The sequence below is a fragment of the Mustelus asterias genome, chromosome 8 (assembly GCF_964213995.1).
Source record: "Mustelus asterias chromosome 8, sMusAst1.hap1.1, whole genome shotgun sequence".
Classification (NCBI taxonomy): Eukaryota; Metazoa; Chordata; class Chondrichthyes; order Carcharhiniformes; family Triakidae; genus Mustelus; species Mustelus asterias.
In genome coordinates this window covers 44,927,210-44,952,766 of record NC_135808.1, presented here as the reverse complement: position 1 = coordinate 44,952,766, position 25,557 = coordinate 44,927,210, and the positions used below count along the sequence as shown (strand labels likewise).

The 25,557-nt window shown below is 45.6% G+C and overlaps 1 protein-coding gene across 4 annotated transcripts in view; it reads left to right on the top strand.

The window, feature by feature from the left end:
• LOC144497122 (complement C4-like) overlaps positions 1-25,557 on the top strand; it is a 469,428-nt gene that overhangs the window by 889 nt on the left and 442,982 nt on the right. For all 4 annotated transcript variants that reach the window (XM_078217916.1, XM_078217917.1, XM_078217918.1 and 1 more), the window contains exon 2: positions 10,105-10,297. In XM_078217916.1, coding sequence (XP_078074042.1) covers positions 10,105-10,297 — 193 coding nt within the window. The remainder of the gene's footprint in view (positions 1-10,104; positions 10,298-25,557) is intronic.

Below are 25,557 nucleotides of genomic sequence, written 5' to 3'. Positions count from 1 at the left end.
CTAGGGGTACACGTTCATAGCTCCTTGAAATTGGAGTCACAGGTGGACAGAGTGGTGAAGAAGACATTCGGCATGCTTGGTTTCATCGGTCAGAACATTGAATACAGGAGCTGGGACGGCTTGTTGAAGTTGTACAAGACATTGGTAAGGCCACACTTGGAATACTGTGTGCAATTCTGGTCACCCTATTATAGAAAAGATATTATTAAACTAGAAAGAGAGCAGAAAAGATTTACTAGGATGCTACCGGGACTTGATGGATTGAGTTATAAGGAGAGTGGATAGACTGGGAGCGTAGGAGGCTGAGGGGTGATCTTATAGAGGTCTATAAAATAATGACGGGCACAGATCAGCTAGATAGTCAATATCTTTTCCCAAAGGTAGGGGAATCTAAAACTAGAGGGCACAGTTTTAAGGTGAGGGCGGAGAGATACAAAAGTGTCCAGGGGGGCAATTTTTTCACACAGAGGGTGGTGAGTGTCTGGAACAAGCTGCCAGAGGTAATAGTAGAGGCGGGTACAATTTTGTCTTTTAAAAAGCATTTAGATAGTTACATGGGTACGATGGATATAGAGGGATATGGGCCAAATGCGGGCAATTGGGATGAGCTTAGGGGTTTTAAAAAAAAGGGCGGCATGGACAAGTTGGGCCGAAGGGCCTGTTTCCATGCTGTAAACCTCTATGACTCTAAGAAGCGGAAATGAATAATTCAGTAATTTCTCTGGGATCAACTCAAATCATCCTGCTAACTTAAGGAGTGAAAAGACATACCATATCTATATAAAAATTTCCATCAGTATATCTAACACTTTCCCCTCTTTTCCATTGTCCTGAAAACCAGTAAGATTACTGTAGCATTCTTGTTAATGACAGCAGGTGAGTAATCCTCTCCCAATCTGGAGGCCTTCCTTCTGCACAGCAGATTATCGGTGAGGTCTCAATGTTGCTGTATGATCACAGATCCTGGTCTCGCACAGTGAAAGTATTTCCAGCTTCAAGAATTGCTGGCAGATTGTCTTTGTAGGTCTCATCTCTCTCTTTCACTCTCTCAGTCTCACTCAATATTCTCTCTCACTTTTATTAACTGGAATATTCCTGGACTCTTGTACAGATGATGATCTGGAGACAACAGTTCTGCAAGTGGTTATTTTAAATATATTCCCAAAAATGCAATTATTCTCATTATTTACTGATGTAATTATCTGCCTCAACTGCTCTGGCTCTAACCAGTGTAGTTAGCTCATACAAGGCCCAAATTGCATCTGAACTATGTTCAAAAATGTGGCTCATTAACACCTCTTTCGAATCCATAGAATCCCTACATTGCAAATGGAGGCCATTCTGCACCAAACCTCTGATAGAACACTCGACCTAGGCCCATTCCCCTATCCTATCCCTGTAATCCCGCACATTGATCATGGCCAATCCACTTAACCTGCACCTTTCTGGATTATGGGAGCCAGAGGAGACCCATGCAGCACTGTTAACCACTGTGCTGTAAGCACAACTCGATCAGCTTGCTTGAGAATCAGCATCACTGCTTTCTCTGTCATGACATTTGTTTAGTTAAATAAAACTTTATTCAGAAAATATCTGAAAAAAAACGGCAAAATTTCCATATGCCCATCACACACAGTGCAATTGCATTCAGCTTATCTACATACATGAATGCTACACTCTGAGGTGTTTCAATACAATCAAAGAAACATTACAGATATTTGAACATGGTCAACACAAATGGCACATAGGTATTTAAGTTGTCTACAAAGATCAAGTTGCATTCTGAGGTGCTTCAATACAATTGCGATCAATATAATATTCACTGGATATATTCAATGACAGGTATATGTTCCTGAGGGGGTTCTATGCAATTCCACTCCTTTTGGGGCACCGTTGCTGAAAGGTCTTAGATGCCAAACATAATAACATAAGAACTAGGAGCAGGAGTAGGCCATCTCGCCCCTCGAGCCTGCTATGCCATTCAATAAGATCATGGCTGATCTTTTTGTGGACTCAGCTCCACTTACCTGCCCGCTCACCATAACCCTTAATTCCTTTACTGTTCAAAAATTTATCTATCCTTGCCTTAAAAACATTCAATGAGGTAGCCTCAACTGCTTCACTGGGCAGGGAATTCCACAGATCCACAACCCTTTGCATGAAGAAGTTCCTCCTCAACTCAGTCCTAAATCCACTTAATCTTATTTTGAGGCTATGCCCCCTAGTTCTAGTTTCACCCGCCAGTGGAAACAACTTCCCTGCTTCTATCTTATCTATTCCCTTCATAATCTTATATGTTTCTATAAGATCTCACCTCATTCTTCTGAATTCCAATGAGTATAGCCCCAGTCTACTCAGTCTCTCCTCATAAGCCAACCCTCTCAACTCCGGAATCAACCTAGTGAATCTCCTCTGCACCCCCTCCAGTGCCAGTATATCCTTTCTCAAGTAAGGAGACCAAAACTGTACACAGTACTCCAGGTGTGGCCTCACCAGCACCTTATACAGCTGCAACATAACCTCGCTGTTTTTAATCCCTCTGGCAATGAAGGACAAAATTCCATTTGCCTTCTTAATTACCTGCTGCACCTGCAAACCAATTCCTTGAGATTTGGCTATCTAGATAAGTCTTAAACGTTCCCAGTGTGTCCGCCTCCACCACCTTGCCTGGCAGCGCATTCCAGGCCCCCACCACCCTCTGTGTAAAATATGTCCTCCTGATATCTGTGTTAAACCTCCCCCCCTTCACCTTGAACCTATGGCCCCCTCGTGAACGTCACCACCGACCTGGGGAAAAGCTTCCCACCGTTCACCCTATCTATGCCTTTCACAATTTTATACACCTCTATTAAGTCTCCCCTCATCCTCCGTCTTTCCAGGGAGGACAACCCCAGTTTACCCAATCTCTCCTCATAACTAAGCCCCTCCATACCAGGCAACATCCTGGTAAACCTCCTCTGCACGCTCTCTAAAGCCTCCACGTCCTTCTGGTAGTGTTGCGACCAGAACTGGATGCAGTATTCCAAATGCGGCTGAACCAACGTTCTATACATCTGCAACATCAGACCCCAACTTTTATACTCTATGCCCCGTCCTATAAAGGCAAGCATGCCATATGCCTTATTCACCACCTTCTCCACCTGTGATGTCACCTTCAAGGATCTGTGGACTTGCACACCCAGGTCCCTCTGCGTATCTACACCCTTTATGGTTCTGCCATTTATCGTACAGCTCCTCCCTACATTATTTCTACCAAAATGCATCACTTCGCATTTATCTGGATTGAACTCCATGTGCCATTTCTTTGCCCAAATTTCCAGCCTATCTATATCCTTCTGTAGCCTCTGACAATGTTCCTCACTATCTGCAAGTCCTGCCAATTTTGTGTCGTCCGCAAACTTACTGATCACCCCAGTTACACCTTCTTCCAGATCGTTTATATAAATCACAAACAGCAGAGGTCCCAACACAGAGCCCTGCGGAACACCACTAGTCAAAGAACAAAGAACAGTACAGCACAGGAAACAGGCCCTTCGGCCCTCCAAGCCTGTGCCGCTCCTTGGTCCAACTAGACCAATCGTTTGTATCCCTCCATTCCCAGGCTGCACATGTGACTATCCAGGTAAGTCTTAAACGATGTCAGCGTGCCTGCCTCCACCACCCTACTTGGCAGCGCATTCCAGGCCCCCACCACCCTCTGTGTAAAAAACGTCCCTCTGATGTCTGAGTTATACTTCGCCCCTCTCAGCTTGAGCCCGTGATCCCTCGTGATCGTCACCTCCGACCTGGGAAAAAGCTTCCCACTGTTCACCCTATCTATACCCTTCATAATCTTGTATACCTCTATTAGATCTCCCCTCATTCTCCGTCTTTCCAAGGAGAACAACCCCAGTCTACCCAATCTCTCCTCATAGCTAAGACCCTCCATACCAGGTCTCCAGCCGGAAAAAGACCCTTCCACTAACACCCTCTGTCTTCTGTCACCAAGCCAGTTCTCATAGAAAGAAATCATAGAAACCCTACAGTGCAGAAGGAGGCCATTCGGCCCATCGAGTCTGCACCGACCACAATCCCACCCAGGCCCTACCCCCACATATTTACCCACTATTCCCTCTAACCTACGCATCCCAGGACTCTAAGGGGAAATTTTTAACCTGGCCAATCAACCTAACCCGCACATCTTTGGACTCCACCCATCTAGCCACCTCCCCCTTTATCCGATGAGATCCAACCTTTTGCACCAGCCTACCGTGAGGGACTTTGTCAAACGCTTTACTAAAGTCCATAGAGATGACATCCACGTCCCTTCCCTCGTCAACCATGCTAGTCACTTCTTCAAAAAACTCCACCAGGTTAACTGCAAACCGATTACTATTTGTTCCAATCATAGAACATAGGGAACATAGAACAGTACAGCACAGAACAGGCCCTTCGGCCCACGATGTTGTGCCGAGCTTTATCTGAAACCAAGATCAAGCTATCCCACTCCCTATCATCCTGGTGTGCTCCATGTGCCTATTCAATAACCGCTTAAATGTTCCTAAAGTGTCTGACTCCACTATCACTGCAGGCAGTCCATTCCACACCTCAACCACTCTCTGCGTAAAGAACCTACCTCTGATATCCTTCCTATATCTCCCACCATGAACCCTATAGTTATGCCCCCTTGTAATAGCTCCATCCACCCGAGGAAATAGTCTTTGAATGTTCACTCTATCTATCCCCTTCATCATTTTATAAACCTCTATTAAGTCTCCCCTCAGTCTCCTCCGCTCCAGAGAGAACAGCCCTAGCTCCCTCAACCTTTCCTCATAAGACCTACCCTCCAAACCAGGCAGCATCCTGGTAAATCTCCTCTGCACTCTTTCCAGCGCTTCCACATCCTTCTGATAGTGAGGTGACCAGAACTGCACACAATATTCCAAATGTGGTCTCACCAAGGTCCTGTACAGTTGCAGCATAACCCCACGGCTTTTAAACTCCAACCCCCTGTTAATAAAAGCTAACACACGATAGGCCTTCTTCACAGCTCTATCCACTTGAGTGGCAACCTTTAGAGATCTGTGGATATCGACCCCAAGACCTCTCTGTTCCTCCACAGTTTTCAGAACCCTACCTTTGACCCTGTAATCCACATTTAAATTAGTCCTACCAAAATGAATCACCTCACATTTATCAGGGTTAAACTCCATTTGCCATTTTTCAGCCCAGCTTTGCATCCTATCTATGTCTCTTTGCAGTCTACAACAGCCCTCCACCTCATCCACTACTCCACCAATCTTGGTGTCATCAGCAAATTTACTGATCCACCCTTCAGCCCCCTCCTCTAAGTCATTAATAAAAATCACAAAGAGCAGAGGACCAAGCACTGATCCCTGTGGCACTCCGCTAGCAACCTGCCTCCAGCCGACCATGGGGGACCTTATCAAACGCCTTACTAAAATCCATGTATATGACATCAACTGCCCTACCTTCATCAACACACTTAGTTACCTCCTCAAAAAATTCAATCAAATTTGTGAGGCAAGACTTGCCCTTCATGAATCCGTGCTGACTATCCCGGATTAATCCGCATCTTTCTAAATGGTCGTAAATCCCATCCCTAAGGACCTTTTCCATCAATTTACCAACCACCGAAGTAAGACTAACCGGTCTATAATTACCAGGGTCATTTCTATTCCCTTTCTTAAACAGAGGAACAACATTCGCCAGTCTCCAGTCCTCTGGCACCATCCCCGTGGACAGTGAGGACCCAAAGATCAAAGCCAAAGGCTCTGCAATCTCATCCCTTGCCTCCCAAAGAATCCTAGGATATACTTCATCAGGCCCAGGGGACTTATCGACCTTCAGTTTATTCAAAACTGCCAGTACATCCTCCCTCCGAACATCTATTTCCTCCAGCCTATTAGCCTGTAACACCTTCTCTTCCTCAAAAACATGGCCCCTCTCCTTGGTGAACACTGAAGAAAAGTATTCATGCATCACCTCGCCCATCTCTACTGACTCCATACACAAGTTCCCACTACTGTCCTTGACCGGCCCTAACCTCACCCTGGTCATTCTTTTATTCCTCACATAAGAGTAAAAAGCCTTGAGGCTTTCCTTGATCCGACCCGCCAAGGACTTCTCATGTCCCCTCCTAGCTCTCCTAAGCCCCTTTTTCAGCTCATTCCTTGCTAACTTGTAACCCTCAATCGAGCCATCTGAACCTTGTTTCCTCATCCCTACATAAGCTTCCCTCTTCCTTTTCACAAGACATTCCACCTCTTTCGTGAACCATGGTTCCCTCACTTGGCCATTTCCTTCCTGCCTGACAGGGACATACCCATCAAGGACACCCAGTATTTGTTCCTTGAAAAAGTTCCACTTTTCATTAGTGCCTTTCCCTGACAGTTTCTGTTCCCATCTTATGCCCCCTAATTCTTGCCTAATCACATCATAATTACCTCTTCCCCAATTGTAAACCTTGCCCTGCCGTACAGCCCTATCCCTCTCCATTGCAATAACAAAAGACACCGAATTGTGGTCACTATCTCCAAAGTGCTGTCCCACAACCAAATCTAACACTTGGCCCGGTTCATTTCCCATTACCAAATCCAATGTGGCCTCACCTCTTATCGGCCTATCCACATATTATGCCAGGAAACCCTCCTGCACACACATACAATCAAACAAACATTTTCTTTGTAGTCTTAAACCCTTCTTTAAAATTAGTTAGTAAAACCCAGGCATACTCGCTTTGATTCATGTTACCAGGCTTGAAGCTTTCAGGAAGCCGGAGAATGAGAGAGAGACAAAGGCACTGCTTTCTTCTGGCAGCAACTTAGAATCATAGAAACCCTACAGTGCAGAAAGAGGCCATTTGGCCCATCGAGTCTGCACCGACCACAATCCCACCCAGGCCCCAGCCCCATATCCCTACATATTTACCCGCTAATCCCTCTAACCTACGCATCTCAAGACTCAAAGGGCAATTTTTAGCTTGGCCAATCAACCTAACCCGCACATCTTTGGATTGTGGGAGGAAACTGGAGCACCCGGAGGAAACCCACGCAGACACGAGGAGAATGTGCAATCTCCACACAGACAATGACCCAAGCCGGGAATCGAACCCTGGTCCCTGGAGCTGTGAAGCAACAGTGCTAACCACTGTGCTGACGTGCCGCCATTGTATTTTAAAATAAAATCTTGTATTTTAAAGTAAAAATGAAACTGTTTTGTTCCTTCAAGCTTAACTCCTCCCATTAACCACATAACTCTGTATCTGTCAACCAACCTAAATCAAAAAAATCATAAGCCTGTACAAACCTAGACTAAAATCCGAGGAGAACATAAATAAACAAACGGTACATTAACTCTTCAAAGTAACACAGTCCTAGATAAAATCAGGTTATTTCCTTCTTAGCATTTGAATCATAGAATCTACAATGCAGAAGGAGGCCATTTGGCCCATCGAGCCTGCACCGTCAACAATCCCACCCAGGTCCCATCCCCGTAAGTCCACATATTTGCCCTCGTAATCCCCCTGACACTAAGGGGCAATGTATTATGGGCAATCAACCTAACCCACACATCTTTGGATTGGGGGAGGAAACCGGAGCACTCAGAGGAAACCCACGCAGACACAGGGAGTGTGTGCAAACTCCACCCAAGGCCAGAATTGAACCCAGGTCCCTGGTGCTGTGAAGCAGTAGTGCTAATCACTGTGCCACAAAATTAAAGGATGTGTCTCACTGTATTAGTCTGGCTGCACTGTTGCATCTATTCACAGGTGCTGTTTTTTTTAAATACTTTTCCAATTCAATCAAATCAAATCCAATTCAGAGTCTCAACAAGTTGAGACATTTCAGATCCAGGCTGACAAGACAGGACGGGAGACCAAAACCACCCTGTCCTGGGCCTGATCTACATGAGTCAAGCTGATTGGAGAATGGGGAGGATCCTCCTCCAAGACTTGAGCTCATTTGCATCTTAGCCAAAAGGCCGAGATGCCGCTTTTAAAAATTGCTTCATATGAAACACATGAAGCCTCAGTGTAACCTAATGACCTCAACCAAGTGCAGGCGATCCATACTACACTTGATCTTAGCCAAAAGGATTCACAGGTGCTGTTGCATTACCATAAGACCATAAGACATAGGAGTGGAAGTAAGGCCATTCGGCCCATCGAGTCCACTCCACCATTCAATCATGGTTGATTTCAACTCCATTTACCCACTCTCTCCCCATAGCCCTTAATTCCTTGAGAAATCAAGAATTTATCAATTTCTGTCTTGAAGATGCTCAACGTCTCGGCCTCCACAGCCCTCTGTGGCAATGAATTCCACAGACCTACCACTCTCTGGCTGAAGAAATTTCTCCTCATCTCTGTTCTAAAGTGACTCCCTTTTATTCTCAGGCTGTGCCCCCGCGTCCTAGTCTCCCCTGCTAATGGAAACAACTTCCCTATGTCCATCCTATCTAAGCCGTTCATTATCTTGTAAGTCTCTATCAGATCATAGAAATCATAGAAACCCCACAGTGCAGAAGGAGGCCATTCGGCCCATCGAGTCCGCACCGACCACAATCCCACCCAGGCCCTACCCCACATATTTACCCGCTAATCCCTCTAACCTACGCATCCCAGGACTCTAAGGGGCAATTTTTAACCTGGCCAATCAACCTAACCCGCACATCTTTGGACTGTGGGAGGAAACCGGAGCACCCGGAGGAAACCCACGCAGACACGAGGAGAATGTGCAAACTCCACACAGACAGTGACCCGAGCCGGGAATCGAACCCGGGACCCTGGAGCTGTGAAGCAGCAGTGCTAACCACTGTGCTACCGTGCCGCCCCTCAACCTCCTAAACTCCAATGAATATAATCCCACGATCCTCAGACGTTCATCGTATGTCAGGCCTACCATTCCTGGGATCATCCGTGTGAATCTCCGCTGGACCCGCTCCAGTGCCAGTATGTCCTTCCTGAGGTGTGGGGCCCAAAATTGCTCACAGTACTCCAAATGGGGCCTAACCAGTGTTTTATAAAGCCTCAGAAGTACATCCCTGCTTTTGTATTCCAAGCCTCTTGAGATAAATGACAACATTACATTTGCTTTCTTAATTACGGACTCAACCTGCAAGTTTACCTTTAGAGAATCCTGGACTAGGACTCCCAAGTCCCTTTGCACTTTAGCATTATGAATTTTGTCACCGTTTAGAAAATAGTCCATGCCTCTATTCTTTTTTCCAAAGTGCACGACCTCGCACTTGCCCACGTTGAATTTCATCAGCCACTTCTTGGACCACTCTCCTAAACTGTCTAAATCTTTCTGCAGCCTCCCCACCTCCTCAATACTACCTGCCCCTCCACCTATCTTTGTATCATCGGCAAACTTGGCCAGAATGCCCGCAGTCCCATCATCTAGATCGTTAATATATAAAGAGAACAGCTGTGGCCCCAACACTGAACCCTGCGGGACACCACTTGTCACCGGTTGCCATTCTGAGAAAGAACCTTTTATCCCAACTCTCTGCCTTCTGTCTGACAGCCAATCGTCAATCCATGTTAGTACCTTGCCTCGAATACCATGGGCCCTTATTTTACTCAGCAGTCTCCCGTGAGGCACCTTGTCAAAGGCCTTTTGGAAGTCAAGATAGATAACATCCATTGGCTCTCCTTGGTCTAACCTATTTGTTATCTCTTCAAAGAACTCTAACAGGTTTGTCAGGCACCACCTCCCCTTACTAAATCCATGCTGACTTGTCCTAATCTGACCCTGCACTTCCAAGAATTTAGAAATCTGAATTACTGAAGAGCACAGGGCCTTTTACCTGCTCTGTTTCCGACCTGGGCCAGTTCACCCCTCCTTAGCACAGCTGGTGCTCATATGGTACATGCTTACCAGACAAATTGATTCTTGCAACAAAAGAATTCCTCTTAAAACAACCCCACCTTAAACGCAAATTACAGCAAAATAGCAGAATATCATCACATGTATAAGACTGCCCATGTGATTCCTCTTGACGTTAGTTCTCTCCCAAAACCTGTTTATTTGAATTAAGCAATCAGTGAAATCTTGCTCGGAGGAATTAATAAAGCTTCTTTTCTCATTTTATTTTCAGCTTTTTAATTATTGGCCCGAACATAATTCATACTGGGGTGGAGGAAAGTGTTAGTATTCAGTTACATGATGCAGAAGGCACTGTTAACTTTCAAGTTTATTGCTGGGATCTCATCAAAAGAAAGAAATGTTCAGAGACAGCTTTATTTACGCTGAACCCTGGAAACAATTATCAGGAGAATAAAACTATCACAGTGAGTACCTAACATTTCAGAATCAAATTCTAATTGAAACTGTTGACATTACAAAGCTGCATTCCCAAATATGCCTGCAATATGAGTACTCTGTTGAACAGGTTGGTTTATCTGAGAGAAAATATAGCAGGTAACACAGATCACGGAAAGCTTCTTCAATGAGGTAGGTTTGAAGAAGGATGTCAAAAGTGGACATTTAGGTGGAGAGGCTTAGGGAGCGGACAAATGAAACCTCATCGACACAAGGAACAGCCACCAACTCTAAAAACATAATTGGCAATTTTTGAGGAGCACAGATATGCCAGAGCATGATAGAGATGCAAAAGCTAAATTTGACACAGATGGCTAATCTATAAAAAGATTTGAAAGCAAGGATGCAAATTATAAAATCAATAATTGAAGCTGAAAAATTTATATTGCAATAAAGTAGTGCAATCCCTATTTGCATGATAGATTACCACAACAAATGAGACTGGTTTGTTTGTATTATGTTTGTTGCTGCTGCTTTTGTACATTTTAAAATTAATTTAGGGACATTGTGGTAAAACAGGCAATATTGAATGAATCGCCCGGTGTATGAAGAGAGACAGGTTGTTTTCTTAGTAGCAGAGAAGGCTGAGGGGGAACCTGATTGAGATGTACAAGATCATGAGGGCTATGGACAGAGTGGATAGAAATCAGCTGTTTCCCTTATTTGAATGGTCAATAACTACAGTTACTGAATCCCAACAGTGCAGGAGGAGGCCATTCAGCCCAACAAGCACCACTGACTCGCTGAAAGAAGACCCTACTTAGATCCGATCCTCGGTCCCATCCCCATAACCCTGCACATTTACCATGACTAATCCACCAAAACTTCACATCTTTGGATACTAAGGGGCAATTTAGCATGGCTAATCTAACTAATCTGTTCATTTTTGGACTGTGGGAGGAAACTGGAGCATCCAGTGGAAAGCCACGCAGACACAATGAGAACAAAAGTCACCCAAGTCTGGAAATGAACACAGGTCTCTGGAGCTGTGAGGCAACAATGCTAACTACCATGCCGCCAACGAGGGGTATAATTTTAAGGAACGAGGCAAGAGGTTTAAAGAGGACTTGAGGAAATATTTCTTCACCCAGAGGATGGTGAAAGTCTGGAACGTGCTGCGCATGGGAGGGTAGTGGATCCGGAAAACCTCACAACCTTTAAAAACTATGTGGATGAACATTTAAAATGTCATAACATTCAAGGCTATGGACCAAGTGCTGGAAAGTGGGATTAAAGTAGATTTACTTTAGTTTTATCAGTACAGACTCAATGGGCTGAAGGATCCCTTCTGCACGCTATGGGTATATATGTGCTTGAGGCTCCTTATCACTCACCTCAACAAAATGGGAAAATGAAGTGGAGAATACAACAGACTACCAATTTAATCTTAATTACAGATACTTCATCAAAATTAAAATGACTCCTCTTCCATCATTTTGCTGAACTTAATCTAGAAGCTTTGAGTTTCCTCCACTACACGCCAGCCCAATACATTGTGTCCTTTCTGCCCTTCGGGAAGCCAATTTTGGTTGCTCTTCAGAGCCATTGTGAACCATACCTCCAAATTCATTTCCAACTCCTCTTGCACCTTTTTTGGATTCCATACCCTCCTCCACATATTACATAACACCAAGTTAAAGTCCAATAGGTTTATTTGGAATCATGAGCTTCCGAAGCGCTACTCCCTCATCAGGTGAATGGAGAGGTAGGTTCACAAACACAGCAGATATAGACAAAGACACAATTGCAATATAATTACAGATTGGAATGTGAGGAATGGTTGGAATGCGAGTCTTTACCGCAAGCCCACGGGTAACCTCACGATGCTCCACTTCTCTAGCTTCCACTTGAAACACGTTAAAGAAGCCATCCCCTACGGACAAACCCTCCATATACACAGGATCTGCTCAGAGGAGGAGGAATGCAAGACACCTTCAGACGCTGAAAGACTCATCGATCGACAGTTCCGACGTGCCACAGTGAAAACCACACCGACCTCCTCAGAAGACAAACACGGGACATGACCGACAGAGTACCCTTCATCGTCCAGTACTTCCCTGGAGCAGAGAAACTACAACATCTTCTTCAGAGCCTTCAATATGTCATCAATTAAGACAAACATCTCGCCAAGGCCATCTCCACACCCCCACTACTTGCCTTCAAACAACCGCCCAACCTTAAAAAGACCATCATTTGCAGCAGACTACCCAGCCTTCAGGAGAACAGCAACCACACCACAAAACGCTGCCACAGCAACCTCTGCAAGATGTGCCGGATCATTGACATGGATACCACCACACATGACAACACCACCCATCAGGTACACGGTACATAGTCATGCAACTCAACCAACATTGTCTAGCTCATACGCTGCGGGAAAGGATGTCCGAAGGCGTGATAATCAGCGAGACCATGCAGACGTTACGACAACAGATGAATGGACACCGCGTGACAATCGGCAGGAGGAGTGTGTCTTTGCAGTTGGGGAACACTTCAGCAGTCAAGGAGTATTCTTCGGGTAAGCATTCTCCAAGGCGGCCTTCATGACACATGACAACGCAGAATCGCCAGGCAGAAACTGAGAGCTAAGTTCCGCACGCATGAGGATGGCCTCAACCGGGATCTTGGGTTCTTAAAGTTTATTTATTTATTAATCACAAGTAAGGCTTACATTAACACTGCAATGAAGTTACTGTGAAATTCCCTGGTCGCCACAGTCCAGCGCCTGTTCGGGTCAATGCACCTAACCAGCACGTCTTTCAGAATTTGGGAGGAAACTGGAGCACCCAGAGGAAACCCACGCAGACACAGGGAGAATGTGCAAACTCCAAACAGACATTCCAAACTCCACACATTCTTGTCCACTACATGTAACCCCCACCATACTGTCTGAGTTTGGAAAATCCTACTAACTCTCCTGGCTTGAGAAAATTCATACCTCTTTAACCTGTGATTATCACTCTCTCCACTCGCACTGTCTGTACCTGCAAAGACTTGATTACCTGTAAAGCCTCGCACTTCAACCACGGTTCACATTCCAAACTGTAAGTACTTTGCAATTGTGTCTTTACCTATAAATGCCATGTTTGTGAACTAACCTCTCCACTCATCTGATGAAGAAGCAGCGCTCCGAAAGCTCATGATTCCTAATAAACCTGTTGGGCTTTAACCGGGTATTGAGACTTCTTACTGAAAATTATAAAAGAATTATAAAAATGCTAAGAGCAGACAGCATTGGTCTGTTTTAAAAGGTGGTTTTGTTTTTTCTTAACTTGAAACTTAGAATTAAAAAAAAGAGACGCAGGTGCAAAAATCCAGTACACAGTCAGAAACAACATATCGACGCAAAACAACAGGGTTGCTTTGGTAAGAGGCTTCAGGCAGTTGAATCAGAACATAATTTTGAATTTTAACCAATCAATTAGAAATAGGCATTTGTATAACAGCGACCTAACAAATTTGAATTTTATGTTTTGATCATCTGCAAACTTATTATGTGAATTTTGGTATGTCATCGGGGGTATAAATGCCACTGTTCCCAGCTCCAAACTGCCAGAAAGGCAGCCACTGCCTCTTGCTGCACGACAACTCACAACTAGAGAGAGACAGAAACTGATCTTGGTCAGTGCAACATCCACATTTTATGTCCAAAAAGAAAGCCTCATCTCATCTCAGAAGAACACAGGAGAAATCAGCAAAGAAGAAGGAAGATTCCGGAAGACTACAAACCTGATTGACATTTGAGAGTGACTAAAAATTCTATTTTTTTTGTTAATAAGTGGGAACTGTAATCTGAACAGCATTCCATTAGAATGATGTTTTGTTTGGTTTGTTAATAGTTTAGTTAACCCGTTTACTGTTAGAATAAAGTATTACTTGTTGATTTTTCAGAGGTCTCAGGTAGTTATTTTGATTTTAACCACAATTTAGTGGTTAATCAAAATAAATTGTTGAAGGCAGATCGTGCTATTTCTTGCTCTTTACCAGATTACGAAAGGGAAGCACTTCTCTAAGTAATTGAGTGTTAGTTCTCAGAGAGATCAACCTCTCCTTCATAACATAATTCTCTGATTATTATTCCCCAACATGATCTATGGTTCATCTCTGTATTGTTTAGGTTAAACTATTTTTATTTACATAAATTATGCTAACAGCAAATTAAGAAATTGAGGACATGAAAAGACAACTGCGGAATTGATCGAACCAAAACTTTCTAACCCATTGGTCGCCCCAGTGCGACAAATATCAACCCCATGGCCAGAGTTGTCCGGTCTCGTCCACCCTGCCACTGTGGCAGTTCAGATTCAGCCACAACTGCCAGCGAAAACAGATAATTTGATGCTGAGCCAGTTCTCCGTTCACTGCAGCAGAATCGGAGAATCCCAGCTGCGGGTGAGGTTGGAGATTCCAGCTCATTTCCAAAGTTACTACCCCAGCTCTATTTCCTATTCCAAAGCATTCTCTGGGTGAAAACAAATAGTAGAAATAACTTCCTGCTTTTAGCAAAAACATTAATTAAGACGTTATTAAAATTGCTTACTGGTCTATTAGCAAAGGTTGGGAAGGTTGAACCTTTTTACTGAACAAAAGGTTAGGGCTCACTTGATAGCTATCTCTGACATTTCAGAAGAGTTCAATTGGTAACATTTTGGAAGTTCGTGCCACTCTGTGTAGGAGTCAAGAACTTGTTTGCTGGAATTCTATGGTGTTGTTTCCCCCAGCTACTGCTGTCAGAGAAAAAGCCAAATCTCCAGCTGAAATTCTCCGACCTGGCAAGAGTTTGGGTTTCTCTGGGCCCCTAGAATGAATGGAGATTTAGCTCAGCACCAAATTCTACATTTTTTTCTGGGTGGCTGGGTACACGAGACCGGTAATTTCCGGCCTCTACTCACAGCAGCAGGACCAAATATTCCCAGCCGGGGGTGATCTGATAATTCCGGCTATCGTCATGAACAGAAGCTAGTCACTAACAAATTCAACAGTGCATTCAGCTTTTTAACCAAGAGATTGCTACAAATGTGGAACTGACCATCTCAAGTAGTACCTAAGATAAATAGCATAGTTGCCTTTAAGAAAAAAATCAAAGAAATACACAAATGGGTAATGACTGGAAGAGTAGATACATTCGGCCGGATTTTCTAGTTATTCATATTGGCGGGATTTTACGGTCCGGCCAATAGTGTATTCAATGGAAAACACTGCTGCCAATGGCGAGATCAGAAGATCCCACTGTTGACCACTGGTGAACCAACTTCCACCACAGCTGAATACCCCACTGAGTGGGACAAATATCCTGCCCATTGCGATGAGGAGAAACTGAAGAATGATTGTTTGGAATACAAAACCTAGAATAGGCAATTGGGAAGAATTAAGTGTTTATATGTTGTATTAAGTGTTGTACAAGACATTGGTAAGGCCACACTTGGAATACTGTGTACAGTTCTGGTCACCCTATTATAGAAAGGATATTAAACTAGAAAGAGTGCAAAAAAGATTTACTCGGATGCTATCAGGACTTGATGGTTTGAGTTATAAGGAGAGGCTGGATAGGCTGGGACTTTTTTCTCTGGAGCATAGAGGGCTTAGGGGTGGTCTTATAAAGATCTATAAAATAATGAGAGGCATAGATCAGCTAGATAGTCAACATCTTTTCCCAAAGGTAGGGGAATCTAAAACTAAGGGGCATAGGTTTAAGGTGAGAGGGAAGAGATACAAAAGGGTCCAGAGAGGCAATTTTTTCACACAGAGGGTGGTGAGTGCCAGAGGTAGTAGTAGAGGCGGGTATAATTTTGTCTTTTAAAAAGCATTTAGACAATCATATGAGTAAGATGGCTATCAAGACATATGGGCCAAGTGCGGGCAATTGGGACTAGCTTAGTCATTTATAAAAAAAGGGCAGCATGGACAAGTTGGGCCAAAGGACTTGATTCCATGCTGTAAACTTCTATGACTATATTTATGCTGTCGAGTTGATGAGGGGTTGCCAGCGGATGTAGCTCATTTGGACTTTCAGAAAGATTTCGACAAAGTTTCATACAAGAGTGTGTGTAAAATTAAAGTGCATGGAATTGGGAGTAGTGTAATTTGGCTAGAAAATTAGTTGGCAGACAGGAAAGAACAAGTAGGATGAAAAAATTAAGTATTTTTTCAAAGGACAGGCAGTGACTGGTGGGATACCACAGGGATCAGTGCTCAGACGAGGGAACTATATGTGACATTTTCAAATTTGCAGATTACACAAGTTGAGTGGAAGGGCAGGGTGAGGAGGATGCAGAGATGATTCAGTATGATTTGAATAAGTTGAGTGAGTAAGCAAATGCACGGCAGATGCAATATAGTGTGAATTTGTGCGAGATTATCCACTTTGGTAGCAAAAACAGGATGACATGTTATTATCTGAAAGGATATCAATTAAGAGGGGAATGTGCAACGAGATCTGGGTGTCCTTGTACACCAATCGTTGAAGTGAAGCATGCAGGTGCAGCAGGCAGTAAAAAAAGGGGGATTAGAGTACAGGAACAGAAAATCATAGAATCCCTACAGTGCAGGAGGCCAATCAGCTCATCTAGTCTACACCAACAACAATCCCACCAAGGCCCTAGCCCATTACCCCATGTATTTTCCATGCTAATTAAGGGACAATTTACCATGGCCAATCCACTCAACCTATAAATCTTTGGAGTGTGGGAGAAAACCGGAGCACCTGGAGGTAACCCATGGGGACATGGGGAGAACGTGCAAACTCCATACAGTCACCCGAGGCAGGAATTGAACCCGGGTCCCTGGCGCTGTGATGGAGCAGTGCTAACCACTATGCCACTGTACTGCCAGAACATGGATGCCTTGCTGGACCTTGATAAGGTAACACCTTGAATAGTGTGTTCAGGTTTGGTTTCCTTAGCTGAGGAAGGATATCCTGCTATAGAATTTTTTCTTATTCATTCGTGAAACATGGGCGTCGCTGGCTGGCCAGCATTTATTGCCCATCCCTAGTTGCCCTTGAGAAGGTGCTGGTGAGCTGCCTTCTTGAATCGCTGCAGTCTATGTGCTGTGGGTTGACCCACAATGCCGTTAGGGAGGGAATTCCAGGAATTTGACCCAGTGACTGCGAAGGAACGGCGATATATTTCCAAGTCAGGATGGTGAGTGGCTTGGGGGGGAACTTGTAGGTGGTGGTGTCCCCATTTATCTGCTGCCCTTGTCCTCTAGATGGAAGTAGTTGTGGGCTTGGAAGGTGCTGTCTCAGGATCTTTGGTGAATTGCTGCAATGCATCTTGTAGATAGTACACACTGCTGCTACTGAGCGTCGGTGGTGGAGGGATTGAATGTTTGTAGATGTGGTGACAATCAAGCGGGCTGCTTTGTCCTGGATAGTGTCAAACTTCAAGTGTTGTTGGAGCTGCACCAATCCAGGCAAGTGGGGAGTATTCCATCACACTCCTGACTTGTGCCTTGTAGATGGTGGATAGGCTCTGGGGAGTCAGAAGGTGAGTTACTCGCCGCAGTATTCCTAGCCTCTGACCTGCTCTTGCAGCCACTGTGTTTATGTGGTGAGTCCAGTTGAGTTTCTGGTTAATGGTAACCCCAAGGATGTTGACAGTGGAGGATTCAGTGATCGTTACACCATTGAATGTCAAGGGGCGGTGGTTAGAGTGTCTGTTATTGGTGATGGTCATTGCCTGGCATTTGTGTGGCACGAATGTTAATTGTCATTTGTCAGCCCAAGGCTGGATATTGTCCAGATCTTGTTGTATTTGAACATGGACTGCTTCGGTATCAGCAAACATCCCCACTTCTGACCTTATGACGGAGGGAAGGTCATTGATGAAACAGCAGAAGATTGTTGGGCCTAGGACACTACCCTGAGGGACTCCTGCAGAGATGTCCTGGAGCTGAGATGACTGACCCTCCACAACCACAACCATCTTCCTATGTACCAGGTATGACTCCAACCAGCGGAGAGTTTACCCCCTGATACCCATTGATTCCAGTTTTGCTAGGTCTCCTTGATGCCACACTGAGTCAAATGCAGCCTTGATGTCAAAGGCTGTCACTCTCACCTCACCTCTGGAATTCAGCTGTTTTGTCCATGTTTGAACCAAGGCTGTAATAAGGTCAGGAGCTGAGTGACCCTGGCAAAATCCAAACTGGACGTCACTGAGCAGGTTATTGCTGAGCAGGTGCTGCTTGATAGCACTGTTAATGACCCTTCCATCACTTTACTGATGATCGAGAGTAGACTGATTGGGCGGTATTTGGCCGGGTTGGATTTGTCCCGCTGTGTGTGTACAGGACATACCTGGGCAATTTTCCACATTGTTGGGTAGATGCCAGTGTTGTAACTGTACTGGAAGAGCTTGGCTAAGGGATCAGTTCTGGAGCACAGGTCTTCAGTCCTATTGCCGGAACATTATCAAGGCCCATTGCTTTTGCAGTATCCAGTGCCTCCAACCGTGGCAACCGATATCACGTGGAGTGAATCGAATTGGCTGGAGACTGGCATCTGAAATGCTGGGGACCACTGAAGGAGGCCGAAATGGATTATCCACTCGGCACTTCTGGCTGAAGATTGCTGCGAATACTTCAGCCTTTTCTTTTGCACTGATGTGCTGGGCTCCTCCATCATTTAGGATGGGGATATATGTGGAGTCTCCTCCTCCTGTGAGTTGTTTAATTGTCCACCACCATTCTCGACTGGATGTGGAAGGACTGCAGAGCTTAGATCTGATCCGTTGGTTATGGGATCGCTTAGCTCTATCACTTGCTGTTTTTGCCTTTTGGCATACAAGTAGTCCTGTTGGGTAGCTTCACCAGGTTGATACTTCAATTTTAGGTATGCCTGGTGCTGCTTCTGGGTATGCCCTCCTGCACTCTCCATTAAACCAAGGTTGATCCCCTGGCTTGATGGTAATGGTTGAGTGGGGGATATGCCGGGCCATGAGCTTGAAGATTGTGCTGGAGTACAATTCTGCTGCTGGTGATGGTCCACAGCGCCTCATAGATGCCTTGTCTTGAGTTGCTAGATCGGTTTGAAGTCTGTCCCATTTAATACGGTGATAGTCCCACACAACCCAATGGACATATCCAGGGATGATAATGTGGTGTCTGGGGTATTATCTGTAAGGTATGATTCCGTGAGAATGACTATGTTGCTTGACTAGTCCCAATTTTGGCACTAGCCCCCAGATGTTAGTAAGGAGGATTTTGCAGGGACGACAGGGATGTTTGTTTTGCCATTGTCTTTTCCGGTGCCAAGGTCAATGCCAGGTGGTCCGTCCAGTTTCATTTCTTTGTTGAGACTTTAGAAACATAGAAAAACTACAGCACAAAACAGGGCCTTCGGTCCCACAAGTTGTGCCGAACATATCCCTACCTTTTAGGCCTATCTATAACCCTCCATCCTATTAAGTCCCATGTACTCATCCAGGAGTCTCTTAAAAGACCCTATTGAGTTTGCCTCCACCACCACTGATGGCAGCCGATTCCACTCGCCCACCACCCTCTGTGTGAAAAACTTCCCCCTAACATTTCCCCTGTACCTACCCCCAGCACCTTAAACCTGTGTCCTCTCGTAGCAGCCATTTCCACCCTGGGAAAAAGCCTCTTAGATCTATGCCTCTCAACATCTTGTATACCTCTGTTAGGTCTCCTCTCATCCTACGTCTCTCCAAGGAGAAACGACCGAGCTCCCTCAGCGATTTATAGCGATTGTTACAACTGAGTGGCTTGCTGGACCATTTCAGAGGGCAGTTAAGAATCAACCACATTGAATGAGTGCAGTGAAGGTTTACCAGACATATTCCTGAGATGGTGGTACTGACAAACAGGGAGAGATTGAGTCATTTAAGATTATATTTAGTGAAGTTCAGAAGAATGAGGGGGCATTTCACAGAATTGGGCGGCATGGTGGCACAGTGGTTAACACCACTGCCTCACAGTGCCAGGGACCCGGGTTCAATTCCAGCCTTGGAGGACTGCCTGTGTGCAGTTTGCTCTTTCTTCCCCCCAACACAGTGTCTGTGTAGGTTTCCTCCCATAATCCAAAGATGAGCAGGGAAGGTTGATTAGTCATGCTAAATTGCCCCTTAGTATCTCAAGATATAATCTAAAAAACATCTTGCAAAAGTTGAATTTAAAGGGGTAGACATGACAGGAGAGCTCCAAGCTGTGGTTTGCTCCTCTTGCTCCATGTGGCAGACTGCAGTCAGTTCCAGTCCCTGGTCAGCATGTGTGCAGGAAGTGTCTCCAGCTACAGCTCCTGGAAGCTCAAATTCATAGAAATTGCTCCTGGAAGCTCAAATTCATAGAATTGCAGAGCTGGAGCAGCGGCTGGAGACACTGTGGAGCATCCATGAGTCAGAGGGTATCGTGCATAGCACGTATAGAGAGGTGGTCACACCAACAGGCTCAGACTCCGCAGGCAGGAAGGGAATGGGTGACCACCAGACAGAGCAAGAGAGATAGGCAGGTAGTGCAGGAATCTCCTGGGCTCATTCTCCTGCAAAACAAATATACCACTTTGGATACTGTTGAGGGGAATGACCATTCCAGGGAAAGCAGCAGCAGCCAAACTCGTTGCATCACGGTTGGTTCTGCTGCAGGGGGGCGGGGTAAAAAGTGCGCCAGTGCATTAGGTATAGGAAATTCAATTCTAAGGGGAATAGACAGGCGTTCTGTGGCCACAAACGAGGCTCCAGGATGGTATGTTGCCTCCCTGATGCTAGGGTCAAGGATGGCTCGGAGCGGGTACAGGACATTCTGGAGGACAGCGTGAACAGCCAGTGGTCGTGGTACACATCGGTACAAACGAAATAGGTAAAAAAAAAGGGATGAAGCCCCAAAAACAGAATACAGGGAGCAAGGAAGAAAGTTAAGAAATTGGACCTCAAAGGTAGTGATCTCAGGATTACTACTGGTGCCACTTGCGAGTCAGAATAGATATATATATAGGATATATTGGATAAATACGTGGCTGAAGAGATGGTGTCAGGGGGAGGATTTCAGAATCCTGGGGCATTGGGACCGGCACAAATTGGATGGGTTACACCTGGGCAGGACTGGGACTAATGTCCTGGGGGACTGTTTGCTAGAGGAATTGGGGAGGGTTTAAACTAATATGCCAGAGGGATGGAACCTATGCAAGGAGTCAGATAAGGAGGGAGCAAGGACAAAAATAAAAAATAGAAAAGGGAATAAATAAAGTGATAGACAGAGAAACCAAGGACAAAGTTCAAACAGGGCTAGAGAGAAAAATGTTGGGAGCGAGGCAAACAATGTTAAAAAGACAAGTTTAAAGGCTCTGTGCCTTAATGCGTGGAGCATTTGCAATAAAGTGGATGAACTAATCACAGAGAGGTGTAAACGGGTGCATATAATTAGGATTACAGAGACATGGCTGCAGGATGACCAGGGGTGGGAACTGAATGTCCCAGGGGTGGGAACTGAATGTCCCAGGGTATTCAATATTTAGGAAGGACAGGCATAAAGGAAACGATGGTGGAGTGGCACTGCTGGTCAAAGAGGAAATTAACACAATAGTGAGAAAGGATATTAGCTCTGACAACGTGGAGTCTGTATGGGCAAAAAACATATATAGACCCCCAAACTGCAGTGGTGATGTTGGGCATGGCATTAAATACGAAATTAGAGATTCATGTGATGAGGTTCATATCGGTAATCATGGGTGATTTTAATCTGCACATAGATTGGGCAGATCAAATTAGCCACAATGCCGTAGGAGGAATTCCTGCAGTGTATAAGGGATGGTTTTCCTGACCAATATGTGGAGGAACCAACGAGAGAGCAGGCCATCTTAGACCGGATACTGTGTAATGAGAAGGGACTCATTGCCAATATAGCTGTAAGAGACCCCTTGGGGATGAGCAAGCATTACATGAGAGAATTTTTTATCAAGATGGAGAGTGAAGTAGTTGATTCGGAGACGAGGGTGCTGAATCTTAATAAAATAAACTATCATAGAATCCCGACAGTGCAGAAGGAGGCCATTCGGTCCATCGAGTCTGCATTGACCACAACCAATTTTTTGCTGTAGGTGTTGGATGTGGGAGTTCATGGAGTCGCCTAGCCTCCCGGAAGTCCATATCCGGAGCTGCGGCTCGATGACCTTAGTATAGTCAGGGAAAATGAGAAGTTACTAGATAGAAGTTACAGGCAGGTCGCCACGGGAGGAAGGCACGTGGGTCACGGTTAGGAAGGGGTAAAGGTCACGTACCAGAGAGTACCCCGGTGGTTGTCCCCATAAACAGTAAGGGATGGGTGTCAGACGGGAGAGAGGAGGGGAGAGAGCAGTCAGTGATGGTATCCCCTGTGGTTGTCCCCCTCCAAAATAAGTATACCATTTTGGATACTGTGGGGAGGGGGGGGCGCCTCCAGGGGTAAGCCATGGTGACCAGGTCACTGGCACCGAATCGGGCTCTGTGACTCAGAAGGGAAAGAGGGGAACCAGGAGAGCAACAGTAGTGGGGGATGAAATGGTTAGAGGCACAGACAGGCGGTTCTATGGGCGCGAACGAGACTCCAGGATGGTAGTCTGCCTCCCTGGTGCTGGGGTCCTGGATGTCTCTGAGCGGGTAGGAAGCATCCTAAAAAAGGCGGGTAACCAGACAGATGTCATTGTCCACATTGGTGCAAATGACGTAGGCAGAAAGACCAGGGAGGTCCTGCGAGAGCAATTCAGGGAGTTGGGTAGTAGGCTAAAAAGCAGGGCCTCTCGGGTAGCGATCTCTGGACTACTCCCAGTACCACAAGCTAGTGAGGCTAAGAACAGGGAGACTGCACAGCTGAATGTGTGGCTGAAGGACTGGTGCAAGAGGGAGTGTTTCGAAATCGTCGATCACTGGGAAGTCTTCAAGAGAGGATGGCACCTGTCCAAGAAGGACGGGTTGCACCTAAACTGGAGGGGTACGAATATCCTCGCTGGGAGTTTTGCGAGTGTGGTTCGGGTGGGTTTAAACTAATGTGGCAGGGGGATGGGGATCAGAACAATAGTTCAATAAGCATAGAGGCTGGGGACGAGGTTGGGGCCAAGACAAGGCTATCTAAGAGGAAGGGCATTCTGGGGGAGGATGACCTCAGTGGACCTGGAGGTCTGGAGTGCATCTGCTTCAAAGCAAGGAGCGTCATGGGCAGGACAGACGAGCTGAGAGCCTGAATGCTTGCGCGGAATTTGGATGTGGTTACAGTGACGGAGACTTGGTTAAAAGGACAGGACTGGCAGCTGAATATTCCGGGGTATAAGTGTTTTAGGCGAGACAGAAGAGGGGCGAGGAGAGGTGGGGGAGTAGCAATGCTCGTTAGGGAGCATATTACAGCGGTACAGAGGGTGGACAATATGGAAGGGTCAGGTAACGAGTCACTGTGGGTGGAGTTCAGAAACAGGAAGGGCGCAGTCACTATGCTGGGGGTATACTACAGGCCTCCCAACAGCCCACGGGAAGTTGAGGAACAGATATGTAAGGAGATTCTGGACAGGTGCAGACAAAATAGGGTTGTTGTAGTGGGAGATTTTAATTTCCCTCACATAGACTGGAAATCGCTTAGGGTTGGGGGCCTGGACAGTGAAGAATTTATAAAATGCGTACAGGAAGGTTCTTTGGAACAATATGTTGACAGTCCAACTAGAGAGGGGGCTATACTGGACCTAGTACTGGGGAATGAGCCCGGTCAGGTCATCAAAGTTTCAGTGGGGGAACATGTGGCAAATAGTGACCACAATTCTGTAAACTTTAGGATAGTAATGGAAAAAGATGAGTGTTGTCCTATGGGTAAGGTACTGAATTGGGGGAAGGCTAACTACAGCCGGATTAGGCAGGATTTGGTGGCTGTTGATTCGGAGAGGCGGTTCAAGGGTAAATCCACATCTGGCATGTGGGAGTCTTTTAAGGAGCAAAGAACAACACAGCACAAGAACAGGCCCTTCTGCCCTCCAAGCCCGCGCCGCTCCCTGGTCCAAACTAGACCATTCTTTTGTATCCCTCCATTCCCACTCCGTCCATGTGGCTATCTAGATAAGTCTTAAACGTTCCCAGTGTGTCCACCTCCACCACCTTGCCCGGCAGCACATTCCAGGCCCCCACCACCCTCTGTGTAAAATACGTCCTTCTGATATCCGTGTTAAACCTCCCCCTCCTGCCTCACCTTGAACCTATGACCCCTCGTGAGCATCACCACCGACCTGGGAAAAAGCTTCCCACCGTTCACCCGATCTATGCCTTTCATAATTTTATACACCTCTATTAGGTCACCCCTCATCCTCCGTCTTTCCAGTGAGAACAACCCCAGTTTACCCAATCTCTCCTCATAACTAAGCCCTTCCATACCAGGCAACATTCTGGTAAACCTCCTCTGCACTCTCTCTAAAGCCTCCACATCCTTCTGTGGTGACCAGAACTGGGCGCAGTATTCCAAATGCGGCCGAACCAGCGTTCTATACAACTGCAACATCAAACCCCAACTTTTATACTCTATGCCCCGTCCTATAAAGGCAAGCATGCCATATGCCTTATTCACTACCTTCTCCACCTGTGACGTCACCTTCAAAGATCTGTGGACTTGCACACCCAGGTCCCTTTGCTTATCTACACCCTTTATGGTTCTGCTGTAATTGATAGGACTGCAGGACAGGCATGTGCCTGTAAAGAGGAGGGAGAGGAAGGGTAGGATTCGAGAGCCGTGGATAACCAGTGAAATTGTGGGTCTAATCAAAAAGAAAAAGAGGCATACGCGAGGTCCAGGCAGCTAAAAACAGATGGAGCACTGGAGGAATACAGAGAAAGTAGAAAAGAACTCAAACAGGGACTTAGAAGGGCAAAAAGGGGTCATGAAATGTCCTTGGCAGACAGGATTAAGGAGAATCCAAAGGCATTTTACACATACGTTAGGAATAAGAGGGTTGTTAGGGAAAGAAACAGACCTCTCAGGGACAAGGAGGGGAATTATGCTCAGAACCAAAGGAAGTAGGTGAGATCCTAAACGAATACTTTGCATCAGTATTCACAAAGGAGAGGGACATGTTGACTGGTATTGTCTCAGAGATGTGTTGACCCGTTAGAAAAAATCTCAATTACAAGGGAGGAAGTGTTAGGTTTTTTAGGAAACATTAAGACTGGCAGACTCAAGTCGGTAAGGGTGGAATGGAGGAAGAGTTCTTAGAATGCTGTCGGGATAGTTTCCTTGAACAGCATGTTACGGAACCGACGAGGGAACGAGC